Below are 12236 nucleotides of genomic sequence, written 5' to 3' on the forward strand. Positions count from 1 at the left end.
ACTACAAGACAAAGAGGTTAGTTTGTGCATATTTCTACAATACCAAATTTAAATCAACCTCCTTAGTAGCTAATGAGAGAAAAACAAACATTTTGGATGATCATGGTAAAAGAAGTCAGTTTCCAAAAGTTAGATCTTATATTTCTTAAAATTTAATTGAAATTTTTTAAAATCAGCATTGATATATTTTTCTTTCCTTGGAATGGAATATGGTAAAACCAATGCCCACTTTGCAAATTTGATCAGGCAACTTTGTGAGCGATGCTCATCCTCACACATGACCTTTGTTGGTCTAACATAAAATCATGTCATTCGCTAAGTGATAAACAAGAGAAAATCAGCAGATGCTGGAAATCCAAGCAACACACACACAAAATGCTGGAGGAACTCAGCAGGCCAGGCAGCATCCGTGAAAAAGAGTTTAGTTGATGTTTTGGGCTGAGACCCTTCGTCAGGATTTGGAGGAAAAAAAGATGAGGAGACAGAGTTAGAAGGTGGGGTAAGAACAGAAGAAACAAAAGGTGATAGGTGAAAAGTGGAGGGGGCAGTTGCAGTGAAATAAAGAGCTGGGAAGTTGATTGGTGAAAGAGATACATAGCTGAAGAAGGGGGAATCTGATAGGAGAGTACAGGTCATTGAAAAAAGGGGGAGCAAGAAAGGGAGGCGATGGGCAGGTTAGGAGAAAAGGTGAGAGAGGGGAAATTGAAATGGGGAATGGTGAGATGGGGGGCATTACCAGAAATAAGAGAAATCGATGATCATGCCATTAGGTTGAAGGCTACCCAGATGGAATCTAAAGTGCTGCTCCTCTAACCTGAGTGTGGCCTCGTCATGACAGTAGAGGAGGCCATGGAGTGTCATGTTGGAATGGGTAGTGGAATTAATTGGGAAGTGGAGATCCTGTTTTTTCTGGTGGATGAAGCATAGGTGCTTGGTGAAGCAGTCTCCCAATCTAATATACAGGAGGCCACACCAGGAGCACCAAATACAGTCGATGACCCCAACAGACTCACAGGTGAATTGTTGGCTCACCTGGAAGGACTGTTTAGGGCACTGAATGGTAGTGAGAGAGGAGGTGTAGAGGCAGGAGTAGCACTTGTTCTGTTTGCAAGGACAAGGAAGATCAGTGGGGAAGGACGAATGGACAAAGGAAATGCATAGGCAGCAGAAAGGGGAGGGGGGGAGGGAAGGATGTGCTTGGTGGTGGGATCCCGTTGGAGATGGCAGAAGTTACAGAGAATTATGTGCTGGATGCAGAAGCTGGTGGAGTGGTAGGTGAGGACATGAGGAACCTATTCCTGGTGGGGTGGTGGGAATATGGGGAGGGCAGACATGAGCCAAGTAATGCTTCTTTTGGAGTATTGCAGGGAATGAATTAAATTCCCTGAGGAGCAATATTGCTTGCCATGACTGGGACACCTGGTTTTCCCAATGAAATGATGAACTGAATTTTTTTCAGGTAAGCCTCATTTTTTTCATTCAATTTTTCATTCCTATGGCTTCACCTGATATTTCACAAACCCACATCCTGGCAGCTTCCGAATATGCAACCACCCCACCTCAAGGCCCAGTTACAGAAACATCTAATTCCCTGTCCCTACAATCCACCACCCATCCAAGATCACAATCTCCCAATCCAATGGGATACCTCAACCCTCCTTCTTCCAGATATCTCAGCCTCTAACCAATTCCTGCCATACAGCCTCATTGCTTACCCTGATCTGGGATCTTGGGGCCTCTTAACTAGTCATTGAAACTGAGAGAATACAACAGAGTTCTGACAGGAAAGACTGTAGGGTGAAGTACAGACACAATAGCTTTAGGAGTTAATGAGTTTACAGTGAATGTTAAACTATGCCTAGCTGTTAAAAAATGTTGAGAAAGATTAGGGAAGAGCTGGAAAGTAATGGAAGTGGAAGTGGTAATTCAATGTTCATGGTGAGAGTAGGATATATGACCGAGATAACCGAGATTGAATTGGAAAGGTGAGGGATGAATGAGTAAAACTGATTATGATTTGAACAGAGAATAATCCTCAAATTCCAAAGAGATGATGAACATGGTAATATGCTATATAAATTCTCAAAGAAACACTTGTTAGCTCGAGGGCACTCTCTACTGCTTTACCATTTTTCTAGCTGCAACTGCCTTCACTATGGACCCACTCTGTAACTACAGCTCCATCAGAGTAGCTCTCCACCTATTCCCTGAACCGAGGTAAGACTAATTCTAACCCAGCACTTTCTTGCTGTCGCTCACAGAACACGTCACTACAATGAGCAACTCCTCAGACTTCACTTGGTCCAAATGAAAGCTTTGTGAAGAGCAACACTGTAAATCACAAGTGCGATTCAGCACTTGATCATCTGGCACTCAACTCAGCTCTAATTAATAAAGCTAAATTGTGTGATCAGGAATGTAAGGAAATCACTACTAACGACCATGTTTCCTACAGTCAAAAACGTTAAGCAACTAGTCATGGCTTAAAGCTAACAACAAATAATCTAAAACAAAATCTGTCATTTGTGAACAAACATTTGCATAACTATTCTTCTGCATTAAAGAGGTGGGGAACTTGAGTGCACAGTTCAGAGCTCACTGGACTTTTGATCAACTTGTTTCTTCCTTTTATGTTTAACTCAGAAAAAGGAGAAAGCTAATGTTTTGTTGTTGAATAAACCAAAACTAGTTTTAGTTAATGGGGGTGTGAGAAATAAAGCAAATACCTTTAGAATAAAGAGTTTGTCATTTATTATTATGTGTAGAAATGCAGAGTCATAGACCAGGAAAACAGAACCTACGGCCCAACTCGTTGATGCTAAAGGAGATGCCCATCTAAATTAGTCCCATTTTCCCTGTTTGGGCTACGATCTCTCTAACCTGTTCATATCTGGCCAAATAATTGTTTTAGATGTTACTATTCAACATCAGACCATAAGACATAGATGCTGAATTTGGCCTACTGAATCCGCTCTACCATTCCATTGTGGTTCATTTTATTATTACTCTCAACCCCATTCTCCTGCTTTCTCCCTGTAAACTCTGATGCCCTTAATAATCAACAACCTATCAACATCTGCTTTAAGTACACCTAATGACTTGGCCTCCACAGCCATCTGTGGCAATGAATTCCAGCTTCACTACCTCCTGGCTAAAGAAATCCCACCTCATTTCTGTTCTAAAGACACATGCTTCTGTGCCCTCTGGTCCTAGACTCTTTCAGTATAGGAAATGTCCTCTCCATATCCACTGTAACTAGGCCTTTCAATATTGGAACATTCTTCTGTCAGAGGGCAGTGAACTACTGGAATTCTCTGTCCCCAAGGACACTTAGATATATGCAAAATTGAGATACATAAATACTTGGAAGATTGAGGAATTGAAGGCTATGGGGTACTGGGACAAGAGTTAAAGCCAGCACAAGCCATATTGAATATTGTGGCAGGCTTTTATACTTGGTGGTTTGCCTCTGTTCCTACTTTCTTGCATTCCCTAAAGCTAAAAACATAAGATGTTGGGTATCAATTGCCACTTAAAGGAATTTGTGCACACAAGCACACAAATCTGATATTTGATGTAGGATAATGCAATATCTTACCAATTTGAAGCTCAAATTTTTGGCCAACTAGCATACATCAAACTGCTGCTTTTTAAATCACAAGATTTGTCAGAAAACCACTTCAACCTATTAAACATATGTAGTTACTCACCACTCCACTGTGCTCTGATACAGAAGAAGAACTGGAAACCACACAGTATCAGTGCATGGACTGAAATCAGTGCTATGTACATCTGCAAGTGGATGAAGAGGGCACAACATCTGTCACTATCACTTTCATAATTAAGCATGACAATACAGCATCAGACTGATACAACACATTTATTTCAAGGTCAACATGTGTATCTACAAAGCTTCTAATTTGTTTATGTCACCAGCCAGTTCGGCAAAGATGTACATATATACTTTAATGAATAATAAAATGCTGCTTTTGAGTGGGTTACATTAGTCTATGACAATAAATAAAGGATTTTTAAATTATTGCATATTGAAAGACTGTTGGCCATAAGAAAATGTTGTGTTTCACAAGTTAAACATACAGTATAATACTTCAAACACACTCCCAAGATCATAAAGTAGTTAACATTTGATTGCTAACATACCCACTAATCTACACATTAAAAATTACAACTGGTCACTGATATTAAATTCACTCGCATTATTCCAAAACCTCAAGAAATCTATTGGATGTTTAATCAACAACGAAGCCTTAAAGTTTGATTTTGAGTGGGGATTACACAATAAATGTGGGATTATTGTACAAATGTTTTTGTTAAAAATTAGAATGGAGGAGTAGAAGAGACAAAAAAATCTTAAAGTATCTAAATGATAACTGAAAATGCATATTCTAGTTTCATCAATACTGGCAAAATGCTTCGGTATCAGATTTCTAACAGTCCATGAACACTATCTCACTATTTTGCACTCTGTTAGCACTATTTTTTAATATAGTTTTTATTGTAACTTGGCATTTTTTAATATATCGTATTGTACTGCTGCCACAGAACACCAAATTTCATGACAATGTGGTTAATTAGATCAGCAAATTTGCAGATGACTCCAAGATTGGGGTTGTAGTGCACAATGAGGAAGGCTATCGTGGCTTGCAGAGGGATCTGTATCAGCTGGAAAAATGGACTGAAAAATTGCAGATGGAACTTGATGCAGACAAATGCAAGGTGTTGCACTTCGGTAGGACAAATCCGGGTAGATCTTGCACAGTGAACAGTGGGGTGCTGAGGAGTGTGTAGAACAAAGGGATCTGGGAATACGGATCCATAATTCATTGAAATGGTGTCACTGGTAGATAGAGCCGTAGGGAAACCATTTGGCACATTGTCCTTCATAAATCAATGCACTGAGTATGGGAATTGGGATGTTATGCTGAAGTTGTACAAGACTTTGGTGAGGCCTGTTTGGAGTATTGTGTGCAGTTTTGGTCACCTACCTACAGAAAAAGGTATAAATAAAAATTAGAGTCCAGAGAAAATTTACAAGGATGTTGCCAGCTTTGAAGGACTTGAGTTACAAGAAAAGACTGAATAGGCTAGGACTTTATTCCTTAGAATGTAGAAGATGGGTGGATATTTGATAGGGGTAAGCAAAATTATGAGGGTAGATAGGGTAAATGCAAGCAGGCTTTTTCCACTGAGCCTGGGTGGGACAACAACAGAGATCATGGGTAAAGAGTAAAAAATGAAAAGTTTACAGGGAACAGAAGGGCAACTTCTTCACTCAGAGGGTCGTGAGAGTGTGGATTGAGCTGCCAGCACAAGTGGTGCATGTGAGCTTTATTTTAACGTTTAAGGAAAGTTTGGAGAGGTACATGGATATAAGGGGTATGGAAGGCTATGGTCCTGGTGCAGGTCGATGGGAATAGGCCGGTTAAATGCTTTTGGCACGGATTAGATGGGCCGAAGGGCCTGTTTCTGTGCTGTGCTTCTCTTTGTGTCAGTGATAATAAACCTGATTCTGATGACATCTTTAAGCATATTATCTGTAACAAATTTACCATTTAATGTTTCTTTTTAATCTCTCAGATCAAATCAATGCTAATTTCTTTATAAATCACTGTAGAATGTATTTCCACTTCTGACCTCAGACTCCCTTTTCTTGATTTCTCTGTCTTCATCTCTGGAGACAAACCATCTGCTGACATCTTTTATAAACCTACCCATACCTACAGTTATCTTGAACTATACCTCTTCCCACCCTCCCTGTCTTCTGTAAAAATGCTATCCCTTTACTCAGTTCCTTCACCTCTGCCACATCTGTTTCCGGCATGTGGCTTTCCTTTCCAGGACATCAGAGATATTCTTCTTCTTCAAAGAGCATGGTTTTGTTCTTCCAGTATTGATGCTGCTCTCACCTACATCTCCTCCATTTCCCGAACATCTGCAATCATCCTATCTTCCGGTCACCTTTACAGTGATAGAGCTCCTCTTGTCCTTACTGACCACCTCTTGAGCCTCTGCATCCAACAGATTATTCTCTGCATTTACGCCATTTCCAAAGACATCTTATCACCTCTCCCCTCTCTGCTTTCCACAGGGATCACTCCCTTTATGGTTCCCTTGTTCATTCGTCCTTCCCCTATATTCTCCCTCCCGGCACATCCCGGCCAAAGTGCTACACCTGCCCATCCATCTCCCCCCTCCCCTCTATTCAGGGCGCCAAACAGTCTTTCCAGGTGAGGCAATCTCACCTGTGAATCTGCTGAGGTTGTCTATTGTGTCTGGTGCTCCTGATGCGGCTTCCTCTACATTGCTGAGACCTGTCATAAATTGGCAGACCATGTCAAGCACTTCCACTCCATCCGCCAAAAGTGGAACTTCTGGGTGGCCAAACATATTAATTCTCGTTCCAACATGTTGGTCCATGGCTTCCTCTTGTGTCATGATAAGGCCAGCCCCAGTGTGGAGGAGCAACTGCTTAAATTCTGCTTGGGTAACCTCCAACCTGATGGCCTGAATATTGATTTCTCCTTCCGGTAAAAACAATCTCTCCCCTTCCTCCTTTCTTCTATTCACCATTCTGGCTTCTTACTGCTTTTCACCTGCCTATCATATCCCCCAGATCTCCTCTTCCTTCCTTTTTCCAATGGTCCACTCTCCTCTCTCGCCCTTCACCTTGCCTACCCACCTGGCTTCATCTATCACTGTCTAGCTATCCTCCTTTCCCTACGCCCACCTTTTTATTCTAGCGTTCTCTCCTTCCTTTCCAGTCCTGAAGGGTCTTGGCCCGAAATGTCAACTGTTCATTCATGTACTTAGACGCTAACTAAGTTCTAGTTCCTCCAGCATTTTGTGTGTGTGTGTTGCTTTGTATTTCTGCCTTTGCCTTCTCTATGCCTGGCAAATGATAGAAAAAGGAGCACAGAAATTTACAGAAAGTCACTGCTAACATTCAGAGACCATTAAGCCTTTGCTAGAACAACTGATACTGTGTTGATTATTATATATTTATGGCTTTAGTTCATGGAGATGAGCAGATTATCTTGGAGCTTAGTGATGAATTTACAATTGTGAGGTCAATTGAAAGAGAGTTTCCACCTGCTCCATCACATTAAAAAATACTATGAGTATAATAAATAGCGAGTTCCAAAGGCATTTCGGGTTTAATGAAGTTACTTTCAAAGTTAACACTTGTGAGTAATTGAGGTGAAAAGTTAATAATATCCATTACTGTATTGATTTTCCAATAATAGAAATATGTGGTACAAATTTTCAAAAACCAGGTTCAATTTTGCCTGTGAGTGAAGTCAAGGATGAATTTAATGGAGCAAGAATTTGTCCTACTGTTCACCAATTCTCCTGCTTGAAGGTAGCTGTCACAATATGCATTGTTCAGTGCTGGTCTCTTTATTGTGCATGAGAGATTCTGAAACTTGACCTGTGTACTGTTAAAGGCACGTTCCCTATAAGGTAATATTCAACTTCTTCAGACACATGACAAGCTTTCCTTTCCATATAAGATTCATATACATACACTAACAGATGCAGCGACACATTGGTGAAATGGAAAATAATTTGCTTATGTGTTACAACATACAATCTGCTATTTGTTAGAATTACTCTCTTCAGTCATTCCATGCAGTATGCGAACCTGTGTAATGCACTCTCTGTGTCAATGTTAAAGGCGCACTTCTCAAAAACTATTTATTAAGCTTCAAAGGCAAGGTCTGACCCCCCATATTCCCAATGTAAAGAAACATGGCAAAAAAAATATACAGGTGTCCCCCGTTTTTCGAACATTTGCTTTACAACACCTCACTGTTATGAAAGACCTACATTAGTTACCTGTTTTCCCTAACAGAAGGTGTTTTCAGTCTTACGAAAAAAGGCAGTGCATGAAAAAGGCAATGCGCGCCCGAGCAGCCAAGCTCCTGCCTCGGAACTGCATTTTAGTCGCCATTGTTTAAACAAATGCCTGTGAGCATCTGTGCTTTATCTCAATTTATTTTGTGCATCCGTTAGCAAGATGAGTTCTAAGGTATTGGAAAAGCCTAAAAGAGCTCATAAGGGTGTTATACTTAGTGTAAGACTAGACCTAATTAAGCGTTTCGATCATGGTGAACAAAGTAAGGACAAAGTGAGCTTGGCTTGTGGAAGTTGACGAAAATGATGTTAAAAGGATAACAATCGAAACTGAATGCAGTAGTGAACAGCCCAAAAGTGAAGTTATCCAGGAATTGAACATGAAGCAATTGCGTGAGATTTTCGCTGCAATGATTGCAGAAAAGTATGACTTTAATTTTGAAAAGGTACGTAGGTTTAGGGCATATTTGCAGGATGGTCTGAGTGCTTACAAAGAACTATGATAGAAAAATGCGGAAGGCTAGTAATCAAGCAGACTGTCATTTTTCAAGCCTTCCACATCATCCACAGCAGACGACAAAGATGACCTGCCTGCCCTGATGGAAACAGACGACGGTGAGATGACACCCCAGTCTCCCACCACCCCAAACTCCGACGACTCAGCCTAACACACTGTCAGTGTGCTCGCTGTCTTCCCGATTCTGGTAAGTGAAACTACACTGTACGTACATTATTTCTACTTTACATAGGCTGTGTATTTTTATGTGTTATTTGGCATGATCTGGCAGCTTCATAGCTTAAAAGTTACTGGAGTGTTTCTGCGAGAGCGCTTGAGCTGAGTGTTTCTCCCGAGAGCGTTTCGCTTGCATGAGATTCGCTTGCTACGGTGGACAGTGCTACAATGATTGCAGGAAAGTATTTCTACTTTATACAGGCTGTGTATTTATCATATCATTCTTGCTTTTACTACATGTTACTGTTATTTTAAGTTTCATGTGTTATTTAGCATGATTTGGTAGGTTATTTTTTGGGTCTGGGAATGCTCACAAATTTTTTTCATATAAATAAATGGTAATTGCTTCTTCACTTTATGACATTCTGGCTTACGTTTCATAGGAATGTTCTACCTTCAGATGGCAGGGGAAACCTGTACCACAATTTAATTTTAAGTCTAGTATCTTAGAAGCTGATATAGTCATGAAAATTAAATGCAAGTTCAATTATTGAAAGAGCACCACAATGCTTCTTTCAAAAGTATAAAAATGTCAAATGTATATTTCTCTGTATTCTGCCATTATAGTTGCAGATATTCTCTTGTTCTCCAGGTCCAGGAAATCAGCCTGTTCCAAGCATCCATATTTAAAAATTTTAATAACCTAATATCACAAATTCACAAACATCACTGGAATTACAAACATATAATGCACAGATTAAATAATTACTCAAAATAGTGACTCAACATTATCTTTAGGAATATAAGCAATAAATACAATGTCTGCAAGAGACAATTTTATGGAGACATGGGTTGGCTTATTTTAAAATAATTTATACTTTTTGTTAAAACAGCAGATAGCCAAATGTCATTGTTGTAATTTTGTTAGTAATAATTTCTAGTTTTACATCCCATTAACTGACAGAGGTCACTTCAATCATAATGCAAAATGACACATCACTATGATCTTGATTATGTCTTTGTTTTACTTTGGAATAATGTATTGCTTCTGCACATTTCTTTCACTGTATAATATAATTTTATGTATACTTTATAAATAATTTATATTATATGTATTGTCTGTGACTGTAGGTTCTCCACTGTACTCATGCACATGACAATAAACTCGGCTCAACTAGACCGCCATAAGTGGCTGTTCCTGAGACAGAATGATAGCGACACAGCCTGGGGAAAGACTCTGACATCTCAATGACATTTTTAATGCAGAAGTCCTGTTGCAGTTTTAATTCAAAATGCCTAGTTAAATGTCTAGAATGAGACCTGAAAATGGTCATTACTTTGCTTCGCTCTGGACAAAAAATAAACAATTGCCTGTGGCTGGATAAAAAGCATATGCAAATGAATCTCTAGGCAAGAGATATTTCTAGACACCTTTTTTTGAATTTTTGAGTACAAATTACTTTGTACAGCAATTCCAACTGCAACTCTTCAAACAATAAGACGAAAAGCCAATTGTGATATTTTATAGAAATTATAAAAAAACCAAGACCATATAGCATAAAAATCCTGTTTAATATTTTACAGGTATCTGCCTACACTAAAGGTGGATGAGGTCAATTAGCATACCAAGATTTCTGTCATATTGCATGTTGATTAATATAAACATTACATTTTCATTATTTATTTGATTCATTTATTTTTAAAATTAAAGTGATTAATTTTTAAAGTCAAATTCCAAGAGGTGGGAAAATAATTAAATATAATGCTAAAGATAACTCCTTCTGTTTCAACACCGATTAAATTTAACCAGAAATACATTTTAAATGACAATATTCCAGCTCTATTCCCTAACTAGAAGTGAATAGAATTTACTATTTGTTATCTCAACATTGTTTTTGGTCACCATTCATACTGATCTGCTTGCTAAGATTGCTCGAAAGCAAAGTAGATTTCACAGGTTCAATGAATAAGCTCCTCTGTCTCTCAACAATAACAATGTACTGAAAATGTAAAATCTATAACACCTATGATGAAGTATGGGAGAATAGGAATTCCTTGCAGCACTTGGTGAGGTTAACACTGTTTAGTGCAAACATAGTTAATTAGCTCCTTGCTTTATGCTATCCATAATGTTAATCCACCAAAGCTCAAATGCTAAATTCTCAACCCCTTGATGTATTACTTTTAATTGCTCAAAACTTATACTAGAGCATGTCTAAACTTACAGTGAAGAGTACAAAGAATTTTTGATTGTTCTCTCCAACGCAGTTGTTCACCCAAGGACAATGGTGGTCCATCTTCCGGATGCATCTTTTACAAATACTAATATGGGGAAGAAAGAAGAAGTCATTACATAGCAAAAATGATCAGCTAAGAAATTTTCAAGCAAGCATTAATACATAGATCACTACAGTACAGAACAGGCCATGTTGTGCCAACGTTTTAGCCTACTCTAATAGCCATACAACACTTCCCTCCTACATAGCTCTCAATTTTTCTATCATCCTTGTAACTATCTAAAAGTTTCTTAAATGTCCCTAATGCATCTGCTCTACCACTACCATACACTAACCATTCTCTGAGTAAAGAACTTACCTCTGACATCCCCCCTATACTTTTTTCCCCCAATCAGCTTAAAAATTATGCCCCCTGGTATTAGCCATTTGACTCTGGGAAAGCCTCTGGCATTCCCCTCGATCTATGACCCTTATCATCTTGTACATCTCTATCAAGTCACCTCTCATCCTCCACTCAAAGAGAATAAGCCTGGCTCGTTCAACCTATCCTCATAAAACATGGTTTCTAATCCAGGCAGCATCCTGGTAAATCTCTGCACCTTCTCTAAAGCTTCTAAAGTTTGATATGGGCCCCCAAGTCCTAAGAACTTTCTACAGGGGCACAACTGAAAGCATCCTGACTGGCTGCATGACTGCCTGGTATGGTAACTGTACTTCCCTCAATTGCAGGACTCTGCAGAGAGTGGTGCGGACAGCCCAGCATATCTGTAGATGTGAACTTCCCACTATTCAGGACATTTACAAAGACAGGTGTGTAAAGAGCGCCCTAAGGAGCATTGAGGACCCAAGTCAGCCCAGTCACAAACTGTTCCAACTGCTACGATCTGGGAAACAGTATCGCAGGATAAAAGCCAGATCCAACAGGCTCCCATACTGCTTCTTCCACCAGGCCATCAGATTGATTAATTCATGCTAATACAATTGTATTTCTATGTTACATTGACTGTCCTGTTGCACATACTATTTATTATAAACTACTATAAATTGCACATTGTGCATTTAGATGGAGATGTAAAGATTTTTACTCAAGTATATGAAGGATGCAAGTAATAAGGTCAATTCAATTCATTTATAAGAGGTGATCAGACCAGGGCGGCATGGTAGCATAGTGGTTCGCACAATGCTCTACAATGCAGATGATCCAGGCTCAATTCCCACCGTTGCCTGTAAGTTCTCCATATGACCACATCGCTTTCCTCAGGGTGCTCCCACAGTCCAAAAACCTACCGGTTAGTAGGTCATTGTAAATTGTCCCTTGGTTAGGCTGGGGTTAAATTGGGGGATTGCCGGGTGGCATAGCTCAAGGGGCCAGAGTGGCTTACACTGTGCTGAATCTTAGACAATAAAAACTGAGCACAATATTCCAAGTGTGGTCTAACCAGTATTTTATA

At 39.5% G+C, this 12236-nt stretch overlaps 1 protein-coding gene across 4 annotated transcripts in view; it reads right to left on the reverse strand.

Moving 5' to 3' along the window:
- zdhhc7 (zinc finger DHHC-type palmitoyltransferase 7) overlaps positions 1 to 12236 on the reverse strand; it is a 63053-nt gene that overhangs the window by 3535 nt on the left and 47282 nt on the right. For all 4 annotated transcript variants that reach the window (XM_059993184.1, XM_059993180.1, XM_059993181.1 and 1 more), the window contains 2 exons: positions 10774 to 10870; positions 3711 to 3792 (listed from right to left, as the gene is read on the reverse strand). In XM_059993184.1, the coding sequence (XP_059849167.1) occupies positions 3711 to 3792; positions 10774 to 10870 (179 nt within the window). The remainder of the gene's footprint in view (positions 1 to 3710; positions 3793 to 10773; positions 10871 to 12236) is intronic.

Source organism: Hypanus sabinus, chromosome 17 (assembly GCF_030144855.1).
Source record: "Hypanus sabinus isolate sHypSab1 chromosome 17, sHypSab1.hap1, whole genome shotgun sequence".
Lineage (NCBI taxonomy): Eukaryota > Metazoa > Chordata > Chondrichthyes > Myliobatiformes > Dasyatidae > Hypanus > Hypanus sabinus.